The sequence below is a fragment of the Heterocephalus glaber genome, unplaced genomic scaffold (assembly GCF_053883595.1).
Source record: "Heterocephalus glaber isolate CG9 unplaced genomic scaffold, H.glaber_assembly_v1.0 deba00000071, whole genome shotgun sequence".
Lineage (NCBI taxonomy): Eukaryota > Metazoa > Chordata > Mammalia > Rodentia > Bathyergidae > Heterocephalus > Heterocephalus glaber.
Genome location: NW_028258137.1, coordinates 28187280 through 28212271, shown reverse-complemented (window position 1 = coordinate 28212271; position 24992 = coordinate 28187280). Strand labels below are relative to the sequence as shown.

Genomic DNA, 24992 nt, shown 5'->3' with positions numbered 1-24992 from the left:
TGTTGGCTTCCTCTAGGAAAATAAGTGTAAAAGAAGACTAGATTACTTTATATTTTATATTCTTCAGTATAAATTGAATTTTTACAAGCATTCCTTATTTTAGAACCAAACACAAAAAGCTTTAAAGGAAAAGGAACAGTAGATACAAAGAATCTAAGGCACTAGATCGTGTAAGAAGACAGTAACAGTTATCCTGGGATAGTACATACTTTTCCCATACTCAAGATAATTTAACACTGAAGAATATGGAAACATATACACACTTATGTTTAATTCAATTATCTCCACTGGATTGTCAGAAATGTGATTTCCTCCCAACTTACCCTGTCTCCCACCAGAAGTGGGAGGCTGGTCTAGATGATGGTGATTCAGTGGGCCTAGGATTTGTGTCTACTGAGATGGGGCTGAAAGGGCTGAGCTGCTGCTTGTTCCTGCCCTGTTGGAGCCACCACTGGGATTCAGGACAAGCCACCCCCAGGCACCCAGCCAAGTCTCTCCAAAGGAGATCTGCCCCCTGAAGGCCTCACAGATACCTCGTGTGCACCAAGTCTGGGCTTGTTTCCTCGTTCTGGGCAACACTGCCCTGCCGGCCCATGACTGCTCTGACAAGCAAACTCTGGGTTTGTTAACCAAGGTTTAACCCAGCAAAGAGGGCTGTCTACACACATACCTACCTCTTTCACTTCCACAAGACCAGACAGAGTCAGGGCTGAACACAATTTAGATGCCGTCTTCACTTTGCTATTGTTAGCTGCCAAGAGGAAAACCCCAATCAATAGCTTTATAGATCAAAGCAGGAAGAATAATTAAGGCTCTATCCTTTATAGGTCAGTAGATACACAAATAATAACTTTTCTGTCTAAGGTATATATAGTTTACTTGCATTTCTATTATTTTGATGAAATGTGTCATATTTTGATTGAAAGTGTTTTGAATGACTTTCTTATAGCTACACCACTAAGCCAAAGATTATTAATTCTTAGACATTGTCATTAGTTTCAAACAATAACTACTTCATCACTGTTAGACTTCCAAGCTTTATTATTATTATTTTTTTGGACCGGGGATCAAACTTGGGACTTTGCAGTTGCGAGGCAGGCAGCAGCGCCACTGAGCTAAATCCCCAGCACTCCAAGCATTATTATTATTATTATTTTTTTGGTACCGGGGATCGAACTCGGGACCTTGCGCTTGCGAGGCAGGCACCAGAACCACTGAGCTAAATCCACAGGCCTCCAAGCATTATTTTTAAACTCTTTATTCTGAGCCAGGTGTGGTGGCACAGGCCTGTAATCCCAGCACTCGGGAGGCTGAGGCAGGAGGATCGCCGCAAGTTCGAGGCGAGCCTGGGGTACATAGTGAGTTCAGGGCCAGCCTGAACTACAAAGTGAGACCCTGCCTCAAAAAACCTCTTTACTTTGAAATAACCATAGATTCACAGGAGCTATCGATTCATACACATGCACAGACACACAGACAAGTTCACAGAAGCCCGTAGATCCTTCACCTGAGCTCCCCCATGCTAACATCCCTCAAAGTATGCAAACAAGGAAATTGAAATACTACCCTGTTGCAGCCATAGGCACCTCCTCTTTCCCATACTTAACCCCTGGCAACCACTATCATGATATTCTTTGCTATAATTTTAAGAGTATGAATAGAATCACATAGCACAGAACCTTCTGAAACTGGCTTTTTCCTCTCTGCACAATAGTTTGCTCTGTTTTACTGTTACACTGTTTCCATACCAAAGTTTAACTTTTCATCTGCTAATGACCCAGCCATTTTTAGGTGGGAGTTTCCTTCTAATTTATTATCTAATGCATCAACCAAAGATCATAATTTCTTCAGCTCTGTTGCCTCAGATTTTAACAATAACATATCCCTAAGGGGTAGGTTCTTCTACAAGAATACTGATCTCCAAATGATATCTTTGCTACCTTTTTGGTTTTGTTTTTTAAGATAGAGTTTTGCTATGTAATCCAGGCTGGCCTTGAACTCACTAAGTAGCCCAGACTGGCCCCGAATTTGTGGCAATCCTCCTGTCTCAGCCTCTCCAGTCCTGGGATTACAGGTGTGCACCACAACATCGAGCTCAACCCTACGAACTCTTACCTACAGCTGTCTCTACTGGTTCTTTCAGAAAAAGGCACCCGCCAGGGCGAAGGATCCGGGCCATCTCTGCCAAAACCTCAGGACTATGCAGAGTAGTGCTTCCTGGGATTACCCCCGACAAAATAATGTCGAAGCTGGATTCCTTGTGGGCAGCTGAAAAGAAAGAATGCCTAATCAGCAATCACCTAAGCCCCAGAAGCAATTTCCCAAGCCCTCCCAAAAGCTATGAGCTCCTACCTGTTTCAGTTAACTCTATCAAAACACAAGCACTAGCAAGAGGCAATGGGGCTCTGCCCTGCTCCCTCAGCCTTACTAACTTCACATCCTTTCACATGCTCAGGGCAAGACATGAAAAAGGAAGCAAGATGAAGAGCAAGCTTTCAAAACATCAATGTGGAATACAGAAATCAACTATATTTTAAGTTTCCTATATGAAAAATAACACATTTCCACTGAAAAATAACAGCGACCAGCCACTGTTTTCCTGTGCCACCCAGAACAAAAACTCAGACACCAAGGAATACAGACCCTGGCACTCTCATCAAAGCCCTTCCAACCCTGTGTAGACCAAGTGGGTAGATACTTACACTGCAGCAGCTGGTTGATGTTTTCCACAGATACTCGGTCCTCACTGCCAGTTAACCCTTGCAGTTTATCCACCAGATCTTTCAGGGCTTCCACAGGGGCTGACTTATCCCAGATCACTGCCACCAGCTGGCCTGCTGAGACCCCGAACTCTGCCATTCCTGCAGTGTTGACGAGCCTAAAAGCTCCTGACCAAAAGAGAATCAAGACCAAGCAGTGCAATTTAATCCGAGAGTATCACCAACTACGATTAGAATCACAACCTACTTCCAACCTCCCACGGGCAAATGCATTAGAGATCTTAACGCAGATGCTAGAGTCTAAATAAATGAACCTATTACCTCAAGGCTTCATAATCCTAACATTCCCCAACAAGCCACGTGGCTAGAATACTGACACAGCAGTCAAGAAAAGGGAGTAGGTGAGCTAAGGGTGAAGCTCAGCGGTACAGCCCTTGCCTAACCCTGGGATTGCTCTCCGCACAGCAAAAAAAATTAAAGTGGGGTGGGGAGGTGGGGTTTAGAGAGAAGGAAGGACATTAGAAACAGAAAGATTATTTCTTCTTTGAAGTAACTCAGCTTAAATAGAATATAAAACACAAGGCATTAATTAGGCAGAAGCATGACTCAGCAAGGAAGGAAATAAATTGGCAGGCATAACCCAACCACCCCTTCATGTTTTTTTAAAAAAGATAGCACATTTACATTTTGCAAACTGAATACTATTTTCTCTTTCATAAAAAATATATAAACCCTGATAGGTCTCCCACCACCTCAGCAGCTATTATGTATAGTAGCTGCCCTCCTCCTATGGTGCCTTGCCCCCTCCCCTGTGTGAGGTCATGCCAAGATGGTTGCTCCCACCAGAGAATAAACCCTTCTTCCCAGTATGCCCCTGTTCCCACCTAGAAAGTAACCTAATACTCGCTCACCTCCTACCATCTAGTGACATCACTGGCTCCTCCATTCCCTAGTCACTACCTCACTCAACCCCACCTCAGCCCCTACAAACCCCACCCCAGTCTCTATAAAAGACTCTCCCTGCCCCGGCCATATTGCTTTTGTCTCTCCTTTGTTCAGAGACAGTCCGGCAGATCTAGTCCCCTAATAAAGGCTTGTTGTGGCCTGGTCTGGTCTTGGTCTTCGGCCCTTTTACCTGACAAATCCAGTCAGGTGTGGTGGCACATATCTGTAATCCTAGCACTTGAGAGGCTGAGACAGGAGGATTGCCATGAATTGGAGGCCAGCCTGGGCTACATAGTAAGTTCAAGGGACCTGAGGCAACTGACATTGTGCAAGTCACACAACCAGGAGAGTTATAAGGATAAAGTAAGGGCTAAGATTTGAATCCCAATCTATCTGGGTTTTTCTGTTTTGTTTTGTTTTGGTACCGGGGACGGAACTCAGGTCCTTGCACTTTCGAGGCAGGCGGGTGGCACCACTGAGCTAAATCCCTGGCCCTGAATCCCAATCTATCTGATCATGAAGCCCATGTTTAAAATCTCCGGCCACCCCCCCCCATCAACTTTTTCTTCTACTTGATACACAGGTGAGTATGTAAAGCGCTTACAATGAAATTAGGTCAAGAGATAGCAAGTTGTTTAGCTTCTCCTTTCTTAAACATTAATGCCACCAAATTTCTGACTTAAAGTAGGTAAAATACATGAAACAAAAAGAAAAGTGATACAATAAGGGTCAAGCATGGATTAATTTTACCCTGAACACTTGGGACTTCCGCACAGGTGGCTGACAGTGACAATTATGTCACCACAAACACTCTGGGCCTGAATTTAAGCTGCATACCCTACATTCTTCCTTCTTTAAAAATGTTCCCTTTAAATGACTGCCTGGGCATGGTGGCACATGTCTGTAATCCCAGCACTGGGAAGCTAAGGGAGGAGGATCACTGAGTTTGAGGCCAGCCTGGGCTACATAGTGAGTCATGGTTAGCCGGGAACTAGTACAAAGCAAGACCCTTTCTCAAAACAAAGCAAAAATCATAAACAAAAACCAGGAAAAAACAAATGACTGTCTCCTCTGTCTACAAACCAGGCCCATCAACCGCAGTCATCTTTCTTTTTTTTTGACAGTGCTGGGCCCAGAGCCTTGTGTGTTGGGAGCATTGCTACATAATTTTAGGGTAAAATCATTTGGTTAGCCTAGTTCTCCTGCCTACAGCCCAGCTATGGAATTCTGAGACATAATTCCATTTTGGCCTCCGGGTCACAACTTGATACCTCAATGATCCGGTGATGCTGTGATTCTCCAGGACAAGATTACACCAGCTGAAAACATCCTGGGAGGAACAAAATCTTCATCTACACAGTTCCTCATTGTTCTTGGATTGTTACATCTTGTTTACACGGATGTACTAGGTGCGGTAAGCTGGGGGCTTTCGTCTTTGCCACCCAGAGCAGCACTGATCAGAACCAAAGCTCAGCTTCTTCTCAGTCTCATTTTTCTACCTTTCCTGTAATTCGCCGTGTACTGCCGTGGCTCGAAGGAGACTAGGACTGACTTACTGCAGAGGTTCTAGTAACCCTTTCCCTGTTCCCTATACTTGTACACCCAAGGCAAGTGTTCTACCACTGAGCAACACCTCCAGCCATTTCTAGAGCAAAATCAAAACTCCTTAGCCTGAGCCAGGCTTAGTGGTACATGTCTATAATGCCAGCAGTCTGGGAGGCTGAGGCAGGGGATCACAAGTCTGAGCCCAGCCTGGGCAACTTAGCAAGACCTTGTCTCAAAAAGGGCTAGGAATGTAGCTCAGTGCTTGAAGGCCTTGGTTTCAATCCCCAATTGTGTGCACATGCACGCGTGCAAACACACACACATACACACACACCTTAGCCTGCTGGACTCAAGGCCTTCATAATCTGACCCACCATTCACATGAATCCTTATTCTACAAAAAGTCTTTCTATTGTCACTATATTGTGGATTTTACCTGTCTTCATGTGAACACCCTTTATTAACCCTGATCTGACTACAATCACCAGTAAAAAAGGATGCCGGTAGGCAAACAGGCAGGCAGGCAGGCAGGATTCGTTAGTCATTTAATTTTGGATTTTAAATCCCTAAAAGAGCACACACTGAAAAATGAAACTTTTAAGCTTTTAACTGTCACATGATGTTGAAGAACCTTTGTAAAATCTTTAAGATGAGTAACTTGGGATCAATCTCACATTTTAAAAATAGCCAGGGACTGGGGATTTAGCTCAGTGGTTCCGCTGTCTGCCTCGCAAATGCAAGGTCCTGAGTTCGATTTCTGGCACCAAAACAAAGAAATAAATAAGCCAGCCAGAGAAGATGAGTAGACTCTTGGGCAGTAAATTCTAAGAAATAAATGACCTTAAATTCTATTTACCAATGGGTCTTATTAGGTACATGACCATAAGTTATTGTCTTTTCTGAGTCTATTTTCCCACCAACAAATAGGGATAGTAGCCTCGTATTTTGCAAGGCTGCTGTAAGAAACAATGAAAAGATAAGTGTAATGCAGTCAGCAGGATATGGTAGAGTTCAGTGAAACAATGTTCTGAGAGAATGCTGGGCTTCTACTTCTCCATTGCCAGTTTATTTGCCTTTGCTGCAAATAGTACTATAAAGCTTATTTTCCCCCTCAGCCATGCTTGATAGGAGGATTCCCTAGGGAGCTACTCGAAGCTTCCTTTTCATCCTTACAACTGCAGTGTGATGGCTAGACTTTAAGACACCTTAGACAGCACCCGCCTGGGACTGTGTCTGTCAATTAGAAGACTGAATAAAATGTCTTGCTTTCATTTCTCCCCCAGCTAATCTTGCAGCTAGAGGGAATTCATAATATACATTTATTAAATATCAACTACCCCCAAATAGGCATACCCCCTACCATCGGTCAGTATTTTCTAAATAAAATTGGAGACCATATCCTTTTAAATTTTTAAAAGCCAAAGTGTGATACTTTTCATCATCAGAGTTTTGTTTTCTTACTGTGAATCTGTTAAAAAAAAAAAGAAAATAATACCCAGCACCTAAGCCAACATACTTAGGAGCTGTGACTCGGGGCCAAGTTTCACAACTAAAAAGAGGTGGAGTAGATCTTGTCACATCACTGACCTTGTTTGTCAGATACTTCTCCAACGGACTCCTGCATACACTTACCCAACGCTCTTATAAAATGTTGTAGGCAGACAGTAAAAGCAGATGTCTGTGAATACCACACATATGCACTTGTTTATTTTTAAGGTATCCAAGAAATCTCAAATCTTGCTTCCTCCTTGGAAGGGAGGGGATGATCAAGGGCTGGGGGTGTAGCTCAGTGGTAGAACGCTTGCCTAGCATGTGCAAGGCCCTGAGTTCAATTTCTGGCATGCCCCCCCACACACGTGGCCAAAGCTAAAATATGACTGAAGTTTGGGCTTTAGTTCAAGGATCAAATACTTTTAAATTAGGCACATTAAAAAAATTCTCTAAATACCGCTAGTTATCAGAAAGTGAAATTTTAATTAAAATTAACAAATTGAAGTTCACATGTACACAGTGAAAAAATTTTTCAAAGGCTGGCAGGTGTTGGGTTGGGCAGGTGGATCACCAGGATTTCCAGGGCAGCCTGGGCTACAGTGAGCTCAAGGCCAGCCTGAACAACATAGCAATACCCCATCTCAAGACAAAAAACCCCCATATATATTTATATAACAGATTTGGGGCTGGAGTGTAGTTCATTGTAGTGTGTCCTGCCTTGGTTCATGTGCAAAGACCTGGATTCCATTCCTAGTGCCTAACATTAGTTTCCACAGGAAAGAACCTACTCAAAGATGGGTAGGCAGAACTCAGAAAATGAAGCCTAGACAGGCACAGCGGTGCATACTTACACTCTCAGCTACTCTTTTGCTGAAGCAAAGAAAATCAGAGCCTAAGAGTTTGAGACCAGCCTGCTGAGGAAGGAGGATCACAGGTCTGAGCACATCCTGCAACCCTTCTCACGTAAAGGGGGTCAGGTTTGAGGATGTAGCTCAGTGCAAAGGCCCTAGGCTCAATTCCCAGTGCCGCACCAAATAAATAAATAAATCTGAAATTTGGAGGAATTTTTGATTCAGGAGGTCTTCCTCCACGCCCAGCAGGGGGAGACCAGGAAAAAAATGTGCACAAGAACTTTTAACAGATAAAAAGATGGGTCTAGGGCCACCAGGGATTCAGCTCAGTGGCACAGCGCCTGCCTCGCAAGCACAATGTCTTAAGTTTGATCCCTGGTACCTCAAAAAAAAAAAACAAACAAACAAAAAAAGATGGGTCTAACTTTAAACACACTTTTAGAATTACACGCGCTTGTGGTCAGTTATCCCCAATCCAAAAACCATTTACTTCTTCCTCCTATTAAGCCTTCCCCAGTAGCACCCTAAGGAGATGCTACTCTGTATTTACATTTTTGTTTAGCTACAACACCCTGACCTTCACAAGCCACCCAGGTCACTCAGAAATGCCAGAAACAAGGAAACCAGCCTCTTCTCTCCCAAACTTCGCAGATCCTACAAATCACCCGGAGCCATGGTTAGCCAAAGCACGATTCCTGGACCACCCCTAGACACTGAATCAATCCTCCAGGACAAAAACCTAGTGTTCATTTTATTCATAAGCATCCTAGATTCGTCCGATTGTGCAAATTTGGGAAATACTCAATACCTTGAAGACACAAGTTCTAAGTTGAAACTTACAGTCTGAGGGTTCAGACACAACCAAGCTTTCGTAGCGTGCGGCCCGCTTCGCTCAGAGACCGAAACTTCCGAGGAACCGAGACCCAAAGTCACAACAGCTGAGGTAGGCCGGGGTAGGACGAGTCCCAGACTTGCGTCCCTGGACCTCAGCTCAGGGCTTTTCCCGCGCAGTCCCTGAGGCAGCTTAGGAAAGACAGAAGCCACCGCGTCAGGAGCCCAGGGCGAGCAGGGCCGGCGTGGCCCCTCACACCGGCTTCCCCAGCACAAGCCCGCAGGGATGGCCAAGGCTACGCCCCTCACAGGGACAGGGCTGGGAAGAGAAAATGGGGGAATGAGGGACAACAGTGGGCCGAGATGAGACCGCCGGGGAGGCTTGGGGACGCTCAGGTCTCCCCGAGGGTACTCACCAGTCCTCAGGCTGTCTCCCGGCCTCGCTGTAGCCACCTTCTCAGCGTCTCACGCCTCTCGCGAGAGGAGGAGGCCCCACGGAAGCGGGCGGAACAGGTCGCGCAGTCCCCTACTCGTCGTGTCGCCATCGTCAGCGTGGGTGCCCGCTTCCAAGATGGCGGCGGCAGCGGCGGTGACTGGTGTCCTGGGACGGGCGGGCTGGAGGCTTCTGCAGCTGCGTTGCCTACCTGGTGAGAGGGCGACCGAGCCAGAGAAGGAGGAAGAGAGGGGAAGCGGGGCGAGGCGGTCTGGGGCTGGGTGCGGGGCGGAAGAAGCTTATCGTAGTGGCCCAAGGAAGGTGAGGTGAAGGGCGTAGTGGGCAGGAACGAGCCGGGCCAGCTTGCGTCTTCAGTCTCCAGCTGTGAGGCGCTAGAGCTGCGGGGCAGGGCCTGTCACTCCGGGGTTAAGAGTTAATAGCTTCAGAGAGGGCTGGGAGTGCCCATGGTGACACAGTTTGTAGGTTGCAGAACTGACTATCGCAGACCCATTCTCAAGTCCATTGTCATTGGTCCCTGGGCCAGGATCACCCCAAGGACACATGAAAAAGGACATAGCGTCCAATCCATTATCCCAAGTCAGTCACGTTCCCTACTATTTCACTAATTGTGACATTCTTTTGCCACCTTTGCTGCAATATACTCAGTATTTTTTTGTTTGAATGTCTAAAAATAGACATTCACTTAAAGAGAAAACTTTGTATCACTGTCATAAATAGAAAACCAATATCACCTTCCACTAACGGAATGTGCTATGCATTGACATACTGACATAAATATGTACCTAATGAAATAGCCTCTTGTATTTCACTTGAAAACAGTTTTTTGCTGGTACTGGGAATTGAACCCAGGGCTTTTGCACCGAGGTCCATCACCAGCCCTTTTTCATTTTTTATTTCGAGATCCAGGACCTCACAAAGTTGCCCAGGCTGGGGCTCGAACCTGAGCATCCTCCTGCCTCTGCCTCTGCCTGGTGAATAGCTGGGATTACAGGCCTTTGCCACCATGTATGGATTTCCTTTGAAATATTTTCATGAATAGTGGTTCCAAAGTCATACTTTGGGACCTCAACCTTTCTTTTATAAGTTTTAGGGATGTTTGTTCCATTTTCTGTACATATACTAATATATTGATTTTTTTTTTTTTTACATACTGTTCTGTGTTTCTTTCAAAATCATTTTTCCTGATTCTTTTTTTTTTCCCCCTGAGTTATTCCATAGTAGCTTTTTGTTGTTTATTTGTTGAAACAGGGTCATCTTGCTATGTGGTCCAGGCTGGCCTTGAACTCTGTGGAGCCCAGGCTGATCTTGAACTCATAGTCTTCCTGATATAAGCATGATATAGGAGCTCCAAAATGATAATAAGGATGATATGAGGACCTCCAATTGATATAAGGGAAGTATTATAACTCCCATCCTGTTAGATGTCTGATGCGCTGAGTTTGTGTTCCCTAAAATTGAAGAATGAATTCTAGGAACAATGGAGATTAGGAATAGAAAGTATTTATTGAGGGATAGACAGCTCCTGCTGAAGAGGGACAGGAGGGGACCCTGAAAGTGGGTTGCTATGGACTCCATTTACAGGGGGGGCTTTATAGAACTAAATCACCAAGTGGGTACAAAATCCTGTGTTGGGTAGAAGGTGGGACAAAACTATGGTCAACTAATAAGTTTATAAGTACAGTCACTTAGGTAATATTGATCCAGTTGGGAAGCAAGTCACATAAAGAACAAAGACCTTTCCTGGAAGGGACGGGTCAAGATCTTGGTCCCCCACCCAGATAATTAATGCCTATTTAGAATATCAGTCATTATTGTTTATCTTTGGAGAAGTTGGTGTAGTCATTTCATCTTTGTCCTGAGGTCTGAGCTTTAAGGAATGTTCCTCCACCCACTACATGTGTTCTTATCTTTTGCACTGAGGGCCTAGCCTTGTCTGACTATGTATAATATTTCAAACTACTTAGCTGTCTATAATACTCCTGGAGTAGCTTCCCAAGTGCTGGAATTACAGCCATGTACCTCCATGTCTAGTTTCTCTAGGCCTTTTTTTTTTTTCTTCAATGAATGCCTTTTTGTAACTTCTATACAAAATTCCAGACTAAGTATGTTTAGTAAAACTAATGCCCATGACCCAGAAAATCCACTCTTAGATATTTATGCAAAAGAAATAACATGTGTCTACAAAAAGGTCTGAAGTATATTCATGGTATCTCTTTTTGCAGTACAGGGAATTGTACCCAGAGTCTTTGCATTGAGCTACATCCCCAGACATTTTTAAATTTTGAGACAAGGTGTTACTCAATTGCTAAGTTTCCCAGGCTAAGCTTGAACTTGAGATCCTCCTGCCTCAGGCTCACAGCACTGAAATTATAGGCATGTACCACCACATCCAGTTTGTCAGTAACATTAAAGGGAGTTAGGGTCTTAGGGAGGTGGCCTTGAGTGAAAGTACATTTAATGTGTGTTCAGATCTTTATAGGCCAAGGTTAAAACCTAGTTAAGAATAGGGCACAGTATGAGGAATGTGATCATTATGTACTACAAACATGTATAAAGAAATATGAGAAAAAGTACAAGAGATGCAAGGAGGGCGATGGAGGGGAGAGGCAGGGGTTAAAAAAAAGAATTAAGAGGGCCGGGGATTTAGCTCAGTGGCACCACCGTGCCTGCCTTGCAAGTGCAAGGTCCTGAGTTCAATCTCTGGTACCAAAAAAAAAAAAAAAAATTAGGAAATGTTAGGCATGTACTTACTAGTTAAAAAAAAAAAAATAGGGCACAGAAGAGCCTGGCTAGACTTTGATCAAGAAGAGAATCTTTATCAGATATACTGATTTATGAAAAAATATAGACCAATCTGTACAAAAAAATACACTAGGTAAAAGAAGTCTTACAGAAAAGGTATATTTAAATGAACTCCTGGGACAGGTAAGACTAAGACAACTAAACAAATCTAGGGTTAAGGATTCAGCACAGTATAGATGAGGAATGACTGAAAAGTTATGAGAGGTTTCTGGGGTGATGGTAATGGTCTCTAAGAATTCAGGCTGTGCAAGTGTATTTAACTGTCACAACTTAGAATGGTATAAGATTTGTGTATTTCATTGTATATTAATAACAATGAAAGAACAGTAAATGGTGGGGGGGGGGATATAGCTCAGTGGTAGAGCACTTGCCTGGCATACATGAGGCCATAGGTTCAATCTCCAGTGGAGCGGGGGCGGGAAGGGGGACATCAGTAAACATTGAACTCTGGTCAAGGATATGTATACTGAATGTTTAGAGAAACAATATTGAGAGCTGCAGTAAATACATCAGATATCAAACTGAAGTAATGAATGCTTAATAGATGTTCAGCAGCTAGTGTGGGTATACAAGTGTTCACAACTCCTTCAGCCTGTATGTTTGCAAATTTTTATGATATAATGTTGGGAAAGAAGAAAGTAGTGTGAGTTTTCGCTTAGGAAACATTCCTAATCTTTCCTAACATAAGTAGGGAGGCATGTGCAAGTGCAGATAGGAAAGCAGGTAGAAACAAGTGACTTGTCTGGAGATGCCATGTAATAACTAGGGGAATCCATGCTGAGGCCTTCTAATTCCTACTGCAGTGCTCTTGCCATAATATGTCATTTTCCCTTTTTTCCCATTTTTCAAGTCATTTTCCCTTTTTTTTTTTTTCTGGGTACTGGAGATTGAACCCAGGACCTTCAAACTAAGCTACATCCCCAGCCCTTTTACTTTTTAAAATTTTTATTTTGAGACAAGGTCTTGCTAAGTTGCTAAATTGCCAAGGCTGGGTTCAAACTTGGCAACTCCTGCCTCAGCCTCCCAGAGTGCTGGGATCACAGGTTTGCAACATGTCCAGCCACTTCACTTTTTGTTTGAGTTTTACAACAGTATCATTGAGCAAACAGGGATTATTACACCTATAATCCCAGCTACTTGGGAGTCTGAGGCAGGTGGACTAATTCAAGTCCAGTCTGGGCAACTTAGCAAGACCCTGTCTCAAAAATAAAAAATAGTAAGAGTTGGGAATGTGGCTCTGTGCCAGGCACTGGGTTCAAATGCCAGTACCTCAAAAAAAGAAAAAAAAAAAACCATAGGCGTTGAGGTGTATTACCACCCAGCTGGCCAGGGCTAGGAACAGGCTGAGAAGCCAGGTAGGTGTTCTGTTTCCTGCTTCATCACATCATTGCCTGCAGGTTCCAGTTTGCCCAAGGCTTTTGTGTGGGATGAGGGTTGTGGTTCTGAGGAGCCTCTGCCCTGTATTTTCTCCTGGGTTGTGTTTCCACTCAATCTTCTCTGGTGGATTTTCTGGCTGACCAGCCCAGTTTCTGTTTCAGTGTCCCGCTGCCAACCGCCCCTGGTACCTCGTGCCTTCCATGCTTCAGCCGTGCGACTAAGGTCTTCAGAGGAGCAGAAGCAGCAACCTCCCCCCTCTTTTTCTGAGCAGCTTTCTGAGACACAGGGGACAGAAAAACCCGATGCAGAATCTTCTCGCCCACCCCCCAGGTAGGCACAGGACCCCAGTCCATCTGTTCATGGCCAGTTTGCCTGCTTGGATAACTGTGTCTTCTCCACTTGCTCTCTCCTTTCAGTTGCCTTACTCGCGTTCCATCATTTCCAAGGCTTCCTTGAAAAGAACCTCCTGTTTTCATAAAAAATGGTTCCTAAACATTTTTATACATCTAAACAATACTGAGAAGTTCACAAAAATAAAGCAAAAATTACCTGAAATTCTGCACAGAGATAACTGTGCTTAAATGTTTCTCTAATCATATTTCACATCTAAGTGTATATATAATAAATGATTAATTAAACTCTACTGATGTCCCAGAGCCTGTTGTTTTACTCAACAGTAATATATATATATGTTTTTTGATACGGGGTAATTGAATTTGGGACCTTGCACTTGTGAGGCAGGCGGCAGAACCACTGAGCTCAATCCTCAGCCCTCAACAGTAATATTTTTAATGTCTTTTCATAATTTACATTATTTTAGTGGTTATACAACATTGCACCAATGAATGGGCCAAAATTTATTGAATCTGTATTACTGGTGAAAATTTAGATTTCCTTCATGGTGTGAAGGAGAGAATAATAAAATGTGTGATGTTCATTAGAAGTGGGAGTACTGCCGGGCACGCCTGTAAACCCAGCACTTGGGAGACTGAGGCAGAAGGATTGCCACAAATTTGAGGCCAGCCTGGCCTATGCAGTGAGTTCAAGACCAGCCTGGACTACATAGTGAGACCCTGTCTCAAAACACTTAAAAGAGAAAAAAAAAGTGGGAGCACTGAATTAAAAGATAGCATATTTGGGCTGGGAGCCTGGCTTGGTGATAGAACGCTTGCCCAGCATGCACAAGGCCCGGGGTTTGATTCCTAGCAAGGAGAAAGGGGGAGGAGGGAAAGAGGGGCAAGTGAAAGATAAGCACATTTAATGTTTTGTTACATATATGGGGCCAAATTGCCTTCCCAAAAGGTAATAATTTACATTTCTATTAGATTTGTTTTTTTCTTAATCCTGCCACTGGAAATTAACCATTCTTCAATGTCAAATGAGCTTATTCATCATCTTTATCTGGTTTCCTAATTAAAGTACTTTTCATTTCAATTCAACAAACATCTTTTTTTTTTTTTTTTTTTTTGGTATCTGGGATTGACCTTGGGCTTGCAAGGCAGGTGCCAGAACCACTCAGCTAAATCCCTGGCCCTCAACAAATATGTTTTGAGAATCTACTGTGTACCTGGCCCTGTGAATAAAACCATCATCCCCCCTCATGAGGAGAAGGTGGAGTTACAGCCTGGTGCAGATTACAGATAAAGGCAGATAAAGAAGTCCTGGAGTGCAGTGTGCTAAAGGCTGTAAATGGGGAAACCCAGGGCCATGGAACAGAGCGTTGGCTTCATGTGACAGTATGGATCGGACTACTGGGTCCCTTCTCCCACTGATCAGGTGGGAGGATGAGGATGCCAGGATTTTCACTCCATTGGCATGAAAACATCCAGACTGACACAGAAGTTAATGTCCTTTCCTCATGTGCTCAGAGGAGACCCAGAGCCTCATGTTTCACCCAGTTTGCCTGCCAGGCAGTAGACAGTGAGATGAAGTGTGGGGGCCTCTGTCTCTGTGTCCCAGGTACACAGACCAGAGCGGGGAGGAGGAGGAGGACAGTGAGAGCGAGGACCAGCTGCAGCATCGCATCCTGACAGCAGCCCTGGAGTTTGTGCCTGCCCATGGCTGGACAGCAGAGGCGATTGCCCAGGGAGCCCAGGTGTGTATGGGTGAGGATGGGGCAGCCTGACCAGTGTCAGCAAGAAGTCAGACTGTGCAGCAAAGCACCTCCTGCCTTCCAGCCTGCTTGAAGTGCTCCCAACCATAGGATTGTCTGGTTTCATTTGGTTGTTTAGTTTATTTTGGTGGTGGTGGGGCAATAGGGTGGAAATGGGATTATTTTTTAATTATAAAAGGACTTGGTTCTTGGGAACTATGTTTTTTGTGGTCATTCTTGATTCTTTTTTTTTTTTTTTGAGACAGAGTCTGACTATGTACTCCAGGCTGGCCTTGAACTCATTATGTAGCCCAGACTGGCCTCACACTTGAGGCAATCCTCCTGCCTCAGCCTCTCGAGTGCTGGGATACAGGTGTGCACCACCTGCATGCCTGGTGGGAACTGTTCTAAGACGGCCTGTTAGGCAAGAAATAGCTGTGATCAAAATTACCACATTTTGGCCAGGAGCATTGGCACATGCCTGTAATCTCAGCACTTAGGAGGCTGGGGCATGTGGAGCCCTATGAGTTCAAGGCCAGAATAGGCTATATAGTGAGTTCAAGGCCAGCCTGAACTACATAGTGAGACCCTGTCTCAAAAAAAAAAAAAAAAAAGTACATCATAGAATTAATGAGATAGGATATTTGAAAACCCCCCACACATCAAATCTCTCAGTAATTCTGACAGCCTTTACTCTTGCATTGTAACAGACTGCTATGTAGATGAAGCAGTGGGCTCATGTTTAGGCCACATGTACAGAGTCATCTAGATACCATCTGAGAACACTGAGGGAAGTGGAGTCATCTCATCCCAAGCTTGCTACAGGGCATGTTGGACAATAGGCAGATTTGCTGCTTTCTTATTTCTTTGTCTCACTCCAAAGGTCATGGATGGTAACTGAAGTCATACTAGGGGAATATGTAAATGTTGACTCTACTGTATGAAAACTGAAATAGTACAAAGAGATATAGAAAGGAATGTAAAAATAAATCATCTGTGATTACACCGGAGATCCTACTATCAACATTTCAAGCTTATTCTTTCAATCAAAAAAAATTCTTTGAATATTTATTGACCAAGTAATATGCATTGGGCACTTGTGCTAGGTACTAAAGACATAACAGTGGTCACAACAGCTACAATTCCTGACCTTTGTGGCACTTTCAAGATGAGCAACATTAATCAGATATGTACTATATGTACTTCTAAAATGTGGCATGTGCTAACAAGAAAAGGTGCCGTCAGGACATGCAATAAAGCGACCTGACCTGGAAAGGCTGAGAATGGAGGAATGAGTTGTCTTTATCTAGCTTGGGCAGGGACCCAGGGATGGACCAATCCAGATAGAGAAGCGCATTGTGTTAGGAGAACTAAAGGAAACCTTTAAACAGTGAAGGAAGAGAGACTTGAGATGAGTAAGACTGGAGAAAAGGTCCATGGAGGCCAGATCTAGCAAAGGATGAAAGGTCAGGATGTAGGCTTTTGTTCTAAGACTAACTGAAGGTACAGTATTGAGTTTTCATTTCACAGCATTGCTGAGTGAGTGGGAATGGATGGAGGTAGAATCTTCGGGGGCTGCTGCAGTCATCCAGGAGAGATGAGGTTGTCTGGCTTAGAGTGATAGCAGTGCAGTAGAGATGGGGGTGAGTTTGGTGGAACACTGGACATGGGAGGGAGTGATAAGATGGCACCAGAGTTGCCAGTTTACATGTGTGGGTTCATGGTGGTGTTGTTTTCCAAGAGTAGGCCCAGTGGAAGAGGGCCAGGTCTGGGGACACATGATGGGTACAGTCTTTTTTTTTTTTTTTTTTTTTGGTACTAAGGATTGAACTCGGGTCCTTGCACTTGTATAGCAGGCAGCGAAACCACTGAGCTAAATTCCCAGCCCAAGAGTGCAGTCTTGATCCTTATTGATCATGAGTTTTTGAGTCAACCAAGTAGAGCTGTCAACTACAGGTCTGGAATTGGAGGAGAGAGCTGGACTAGAGGTAGACCTGTGGGCATTGTAGTGTATGTCACAGTGAAACTGTGGAAGTGAATCAGATGCCCAAAGCAAGACTATAATATGATAAGAGAGGGGAGTATAGACCCTCAAGGATCTCTTAACATTTAAAGGTAGGGTAAAGCGATGAACCATCAAGGAAGTCTGAGTTCAAACATCCTAGTGTTGGAAGCAGAGCAGGAGAGGGTGGATTAAAAAACTTGACACTGGTTTACTGTAGCTGCAGCCATTGGGGTGGAATCTAGGATCAGAAATTAGTTGGAGTGGGTGCAGGCATGAGCAGAAGGTGAGGAAATGTGGAAGCATTTGGATGTGGAGGGTGTGCCCAGAAGGGGAAGAAGGATGGAGGCCGGAGTGTGGTTCAGATATATGAGGGTGAAGATGTGGGAGAAAAATAGGCAAAATCAAAACTATGAGGTTCCCTGGTGGCAAGAATTATGAGATCAGGAGAAACAGGTGTAAGAACTGACCATGACGATTAGGTGCAGAGTTAAAGAGGCCAGCTGCAGGTTAAATTAAGAGAATGGCTTCTTTTTCTCTCTGAAGTAGGCATGGTTGTCTTGTGAACCTGAAGCTGGGGAAAGAAGGAGACAAAGGCTTGAGGGTGGGGAAGAAGGTTCTACAGAAAGTGGTGCGGTTTTCCTAAGTCTCAGTTCATAAACATTTGAATGTTTCCTTTGGGGGGGGGTATTGTAAACCTATGTGTACAACATACTTTAGTTCGTTCTTTCTTTCTTTCTTTCCTTTCTTTCTTTCTTTTTTTTTCTTTCTCTCTCTCTTTCTTTTTCTTTCTCTCTTTCTTTCTTTCTTTCTTTTTTTCTTCCTTCCTTCCTTCCTTTCTTTCTTTTTCTTCCTTTCTTTCTTTCTTTTGGTACTGGGATTGAACTCAGAACCTTCCACTTGCCAAGTAGATGTGGTGCCACTGAGCTACATCCCCAGCTCTTTTTATTCATTTTTTTTAGGACAGGTTTCAAGAAGGAAAGTTGCTCTTTCAGGGACTGTACCACTCAGGGTTCAGTCAGAAGACAACAACCACACAGTTTGGGGAATAGTATTTAATATAAAGAATTGGTAACTAGGTATAAAGTTGGTAAGCAGGTAATGGAAAGGATGAAAAGAATAAAGTATTTTAGAGGTACCAACTGCAGAAAGCAGCTCCAGGCAGGGCTGAGGGAACAAAAGGAAATGTAGGAATAAAGTGAAGTCCCTAACTTACAAAGGAGTTCCATTCGGGAGAATTGTTCATAAGTCAGATTTGGATTTGTTCATAAGCCGACAGTGAGTCTAATACAGTACATCTGTGGAAGTTTGCAACTCGAATGTTCATAAGTCAGGGACTTACTGTATTCAAACTGGATGGTGGTAGGAGAGTCCCAAGAAGGGGAATCTCAGGCCCCTAAGGAGGAGCCAGTACTCAGCTGGCGCTGCAGTCTGTGTGCTGGAGGGGGTTCGTTTGAGGCTGCCACCCAACCTGGGAGGAGAGCCGGGAGGGTGAGGAGAGGATAGTGGGAGGTGAAGTCAGTTCTGCAGGTGTTGAGAAAACTGCAAACCATGTTGAGCCGCTGCTTCAGGAGGGAGCTGCAGTTGCCGAGTGAAGAAGCATCACTAGGATGCTACTTCCAGGAACTTCAGCAGACAACAGGAAGGAGCCAGTTCCTTCTTCCTCTGCAGCCCGTCTCTAGGGACCCTATGGCAGAGCCCATCAGGAGCCAGAAATATGGCTTGTAGAGTCCTACACCCTGCATCACAGACTGAACCTGGAAGGGCAGGTTTGGGACTGAGAGACAGTGACTTCCTAACTGGCTCAGGAGTAGGTATATTCTTGAGGTTCTTTTAACACCCTTATTAGAGGACATCTAACCTTGAGGATAAGCACCTGAACCCCCAGATTCCTCATCTACAAAGTGGTGATAATAACACCCACCCCTCACAACTGCTATGACGATGCAGGTACTAGCAGGGTGACTGCATGTAGTCAGCATGTACTTGCTATTAGTGTTGATCCTGCACCTCTGTCCTTCTGCCAACTTTCCTCTATAAAAGCTATACACTCTTCCAAAAGAGGGGCAGTTTCTCCTTGTAGCAATGGATATTCACATTTAATATGTTTGTCTTCCTTTCCTGTGCCTGCTGCTGTTGGTTCTGTTTCTAGTAGACCCTCAGTGATTGCTGTGGATCAGAACTAACAAAAGGTTTCTGTGCTGTTAATTCCTTGGCAACTCATTAAGCAAGTCTTTTTTTTTTTGGTACTGGGATCGAACTTGGGTCCTTGTGCTTGCAGGGCAGGTGGCAGAACCACTGAGCTAAATCCCCAGCCAAGAAAGTCTTATTTTAAATACTGACACATCCAGTTCTAAGAAATCCAGGTTAAGTGAGTGAGTCAGGCAGGGAGTATTGGGGCTCCAGGTTTCAGGGGCCAGAGCTCAGCTCTTACTGACCCATGGTAGAAAGGGGATATTTTGGTTCATGTAATGACAGAAAAGTCTGGAAGTAGCTCTGGCTCATTGTTCCTAGACTTTGCTGCCAGGAACTGCCTCTACCACTTCGGCTTTGCTTTCGTCCTCAAGCTTCTCTGTCAGTGCGCACTTCCCATGCAGGACTGAAAATAGCACAACAGCCCAGTGAAAAGAGGACTTCCCTTTAAGTGCTAGCAAGAGTCCCAAGGTGCACTCCTAAGACCTGCACTTGGTCATGTGTCTGTTCCAGAGCTAGTCTTTTAGCTCTGGTCATGTAAGCCTGGGGCCCATGGTTTTCACACACACCACAGGGCTTGGTGGGTATTGGAGGGACTGGCGGTGGTCAGCTTCATCAGAATCACATAGGCCAGAGTGAAGAGTCGGGGTCTGGCTGAAAGTCCCACCCCTGCTACTGGAAGAGGCACTGTTGGTGACCAGGCAACAAATGTCCACAACCCCTGCCCATCACTTTTCTGTTCTTTTTCCCTGCTGTAGTCTCTGGGTCTCTCCAGTGCAGCAGCCAGCATGTTTGGGAATGACGGCAGTGAGCTGATACTGCACTTTGTGACCCAGAGCAACGCTCAGCTTACCTGCATTCTAGAAGAGGAGCAGAAGCTGGTGCAGCTGGGCCAGGCAGAGTAAGTCCTGTGGCGTTACTGCTCAGGGTGGTGGCCGAGGATGGGGGACTCTGATTGCATCAGCTAACCCCAGAAAACCAACCCAAGCAGAGCCAAAAGTGAGTAGCACTAACAACCCTGCTGCTTTTGAAGGGACTGAAACCCAGGAGTCCATGTGGCAGCTTTAGTGAGCTCAGTGTCAGAAGCTAGTGGGACCTGCCTCCCCAGGGTTGAGTAAGCAGTGCAGCACTGAGCCCCTGCCTGTGACCCAGAGACACACTGTTTTCTTTTCCCTCTTCCAGGAAGAGGAAGACAGACCAGTTCCTGAGGGATGCAGTGGAAACCAGACTGAGAATGCTGATTCCCTACATTGAGCACTGGCCCCGGGTACAGAGTCCATATCCAGGCCCCAAAGCACCAATAATATTAATAATTCTCACTCTCAACGCCTTTCACTCAGAGGACTTTGCACACTGTTGAGAAGTTAGGTCATTAATCTCCATAAACCCAGGAATGTGTAGTACGGTTCGTAGAGCTAGGTTTCAAGCTTGGGCGTGCAAAGAGAGCAACTCTAAGCCATCTATGTCTTGGTTCCTGGATATGTGTGACTGCACATCTCAGATGAGGGTCCAGCGGCCTGAGCGTGCCACTAAATCTTCCACAAGGAAGAATACCTGAAAGAGGTTAAAATAGGCAGAACATTTTATTGCCTGTCTTACTTCAGTAGTAGCCCTGACCTAGCTGGGTATAGTGGCACACGCTTGTAATCCCAGCACCTGGGAGGCTGAGGCACAGGATCACCACGAGTTCAGGCAACTTGGATTACATAGTGAGAACCCTCCCCCCAACAAATAATAATAATAATAGCCTGTCCTGTTTCCGATCTCAAGGACTGGGGCTTCTTGTCAAATTATCACTATGATGTTTGGGTAAAGGAGTATTCATTCCACTTTTTTTTTTTTTTCCTAACTTTTCTGAGCTTTTTCCTGTTTCAAAGCATGTCACAGTGTGGGCCATTCTTTGAGTTACAGAGTCAAAGCACGTCAGAAATGAGAGGGACTCAACCATCCAGTATCCTCAATCTAGTTGGAAGACACCTTTGAGCATGTAATTTCAGTCTTCTGGTTGACAGATACCTGAGCACCTATAGTGCACCTGGTCCCAGCTGGATGTGAGGGGAGGATAGAGCCAGTCAGTCTTGCCTCCTGCAGTTGAAGCCCTGGAAATGTACACATCAGGCCCTCACTACCTTGCCGATTCAGTTTCCTTCTGGGCTGCTTCAGTAAGAGAGAACTTCCAGCCAATCCAGCTCCCCAGGCCATAGCCCTTAGGTTTTAGCATTTGTAAAGTGATACAACCTGGGCTTATCAGGCCGGGAGGAACTGTGTCTGCTAATAGAGCGATCTGGTTTGTGTCATTGCTAGTATTAGTTGAAGAGTTTTTGCTTACAGGAAATAGAAGTCAATGTGAATTAAGCAAAAGAATGAGTAGGAATTTATTGTGATACTGTGGTGGTATGCCACAGGCAGGATTGTTGCTGGGCTCTGGGGGTGGCCTTGTGTGCGGTCATGGAAGCCACCCCACACTCCCATCCCTTTTGCCCTCTCCTGCTGTCTGCTTCTAACTCTGATGGAGTGGGGTGCCCTCCCCATGCTTGCTTTCAGGACTAGACCGTGACCCTTTGGCTGTCTGCAGTCCCAATTCCAAATGTTAGGGATGGAGAATCTGATTGGGCCAGCTTAGGACAAAAATATAACCTGGCTCCCATTAGCTGTAGTCAGGGTCGTTAGCTGCAGGGAACTCACATTGTGGGGGTGGGGACTGTGGGTCTCAGAGAACCGGAGCTGAACTGTCCCCCTCCTGACTCTGTAGAGCCACCTATGTGCTGTTGTTATCTGTGTGCAGAATCTCTTCCTGTTACTCTCTCCACAGGCCCTCGGCATCCTCCTGCTCCCTCACAACATCCCACCCAGCCTAAGCCTGCTCACCAGCATGGTGGATGACATGTGGCATTATGCTGGGGACCAGTCCACAGATGTGAGTGTTTTCTGCAGCCCACTGTTACTGGGAAAGGCTTGAGTTAAGCATTTCTTCAAGAATTTTGTGAAATTTCTTTGATCACAAATTGTCCTGTGCGTGTGTGTGTGTGTGTGTGTGTGTGTCCACATGTGCACACAGTGACATTGCCATCTAAGGTCTGAGGAAAGTCCCTCAATAAGCCAAAGTGAATCTGGGTTATCTTCACTCAGAGACCAGACACAAACCAGTGATTATTCCTTCCCACCTACAGTGGTGGCATGAGGCTTCAGAGGCCCTTGGGATTGGGCTGCTTTTTTAGAACTGTTTCCGCCTCAGTCTCCTCAGATATAGATTCTGCAGTAGAATTCCTCAGTGTTTGTCTTTCCTGGGACTGATTTTGAAAAAAAAAGAAAGAAAGAATGCCATGGAGACGCCCACTTTAAAAAGAAACTGCCTCCCCCGACCCATCTTGGCCTGCTTTGGTAAATGATCAATAAGCTCTTTTAAAGAGGTACAGGAAAGTATCTGACTTGTCAGTGCTATCATGTTTCTGGTGGAAAGTTGAAAGAACAAAGCACACCTTCATAAAAGAAATTAAAATGTGATGGTACTTTGTGAGATCCACGCAGATACTCCCACCACTCATAACAAAGTGCTGTAATAAGCTTCCTCGGTGTGGGAATATGCCCCCAACAGAGATGATAGGAAAACAAAATTAGAAAGCAAAAGAAATTAAAGGAATAAAACACTGAGCAGCTGAGCTGGTCCCCTGAAGAGTCGTTTGCAGGACCGGCAGAAGTCACAGAGGAACTTGAACTCTCGACTCTGCCCAGGTGTTGTAACCTGTCCCTGATCTCCCCTCAGCCCCCACCCTGTTTATAAGCACATGAAGGTTTGGTCGTAACTGGCTAATTGCAACACCTCCCTGCGACTCAGATGTCCTAAGACTTAGTCTTTTTCCTAGCAGTTCCAAATGGGTTAGATGTCCCTAGATCACTTGGAATGCTGATTCAACATCCTGCCATCATTCAGGCCCACTGTAAATGCTAGAGGTTGAGCCCAGGAGCTTACATTAATCCTGCAGGCAGTTCTGATGCCCAGACAGATTTGGGACATTAATGTAGACCAGAGGGTTGGATGTATCTCAAGGGATGGAAGAAATCAGAAGGGAGCCTGGGAGTCCCTGAGGCCTTTGGTAGGAACTACCTCAGGCTTCCCCCAGCCCACAACAGCAGTAGTAACCCACCTTCCTGGCTGCATTTCTCTGCAGTTTAACTGGTACACCCGCCGAGCTGTGCTGGCTGGCATCTACAACACAACAGAGCTGGTGATGATGCAGGACTCGTCCCCAGATTTTGAGGACACTTGGCGCTTCCTGGAAAACCGGATTAATGATGCAATGAACGTGGGCCACACTGCCAAGCAGGTAGCTGGGGACCAGCCATTAGGAAACCTCTTCAGTCAGCACAGCCATCCTCAGGCCACAGCTGGTCACCTAGCTGTTCTCTTGCTCCCTAGGGCCTCAGCTGTCAGTCCCCAGGGCCTTTCCAGGGAGCCTGGCTGGTTCTTCTTCACACCACCCCTTCCCTGAGAGCTGTGCCTTGCCCATTGTGTATTGTCCATAGGCTCCTCCTCTAGTACACAGGGCCATCTTGACTCCACCTGTTGGGGCTCATAGGCTTTCCAATTTGTCCCTCTCCCACTTTTGAGCTCATGCTGGGGCCTAAGGGAACCTGACTTATACTTTTCTAGGTGAAATTGACTGGAGAGGCTCTGGTGCAAGGACTCATGGGTGCAGCAGTGACGGTGAGTACTGCCCAGCTTACCCCTGCCTACCCCTCTTCCTGCTCTGGCCCTGTGAAGCTTACCACATGTGTCATTGACCCCACATAGCTCAGAGCCTTAAACAGAATGCTGATAGTAAGACTGACACTGGTTCAGCCCCAGTGTCAGTCTTGATCAAGAATGGCCTACCTTGTTATTTTTTTACTGGCATATAGAAACTTCACTGATTCCAGGACTCTGGTGTGTCATAGCTGTGCTTCCTGCCTTGAAAACCTCAGTCTTTCCCAGTGGAGTCCTAGAGGCAGTGTAAGGTCTCACCACTCTGTTTCCCTCATTGTGTCAGCTCAAGAACCTGACAGGTCTAAACCAGCGCCGGTGAGAGGAAGGGGAATACACCAAAGTGCTTGGAAGAAAACCAGCGAGTAGATTTAAAGGGCTTTGAGAAGTATGAAGCATCATCCATGGGGTAGGATGTTAATGAGCACACACTGAAGGACTCCAGAGTCACTCCCACAGCCACCTGGAAACCACAGGGCCCTTGATGATATGGTTCTGGCCTAGCACAGGTCACCTCTTCATTTTCTGATAGCAGGCTCTGGCCTTTTGATGCCTTTCTGTAGTGCAGCTGTATGATTGAAAAATGAGACGCAACCAAGCAACATAAAACTCAGCACGCCCCATCATGGTCTCACAAGCAGGCACCCTGATCATGGCTTAGCTGTTTTAGGCGTGCTCCCTGGGGCTCCCAAGACCGAGGAAAGGTCTGAAGCTACCACAAGGTGGCAGCTCATCCCCGGCATGGCACAGCATAGGCAGGAACACAGTTTCCTCAGCTGACCTGAGAGGCTACTCCTGCTGATCCCCTCTGAAAGCTGCCTCACCTGGACAGGTGCCTGCTGGACAGTGTTGTGATTCCAAGCTTGGCATCACATTATGCCAACATGCATTGAAGGATTATTGGTGTATTTAGGATCTGTAAAAAATAATAAATATGTTTGAAGGAAA

General features: G+C 45.3%; 2 protein-coding genes across 4 annotated transcripts in view; one reads left to right on the top strand and one right to left on the bottom strand.

Annotated features, from left to right (window-relative positions):
• Ciapin1 (cytokine induced apoptosis inhibitor 1) overlaps positions 1-8960 on the bottom strand; it is a 16520-nt gene extending 7560 nt beyond the window's left edge. The window contains exons 1-5 of one of the 2 annotated variants that reach the window (XM_004843166.3): positions 8800-8960; positions 8393-8575; positions 2703-2888; positions 2116-2268; positions 675-751 (exon numbers count right to left, since the gene is read on the bottom strand). In XM_004843166.3, coding sequence (XP_004843223.1) covers positions 675-751; positions 2116-2268; positions 2703-2859 — 387 coding nt within the window. In that variant the 5' untranslated portion in view covers positions 2860-2888; positions 8393-8575; positions 8800-8960. The remainder of the gene's footprint in view (positions 1-674; positions 752-2115; positions 2269-2702; positions 2889-8392; positions 8576-8799) is intronic. The other variant, XM_004843167.4, reaches the window with a different exon arrangement.
• Positions 8895-24992, top strand: Coq9 (coenzyme Q9). Of its 2 annotated transcripts, none has more exons than XM_087206114.1 (9): positions 8895-9030; positions 13178-13346; positions 14976-15111; positions 20062-20204; positions 20486-20570; positions 22116-22220; positions 23473-23628; positions 23955-24008; positions 24331-24992. In XM_087206114.1, the coding sequence occupies exons 1-9, from the start codon at positions 8955-8957 to the stop codon at positions 24364-24366; spliced, it is 960 nt and encodes a 319-aa protein (XP_087062240.1). In that variant the 5' UTR covers positions 8895-8954; the 3' UTR covers positions 24367-24992. The 2 variants fall into 2 exon arrangements, with proteins under 2 accessions (XP_087062240.1, XP_087062251.1); XM_087206125.1 differs by having other exon boundaries at positions 24203-24992.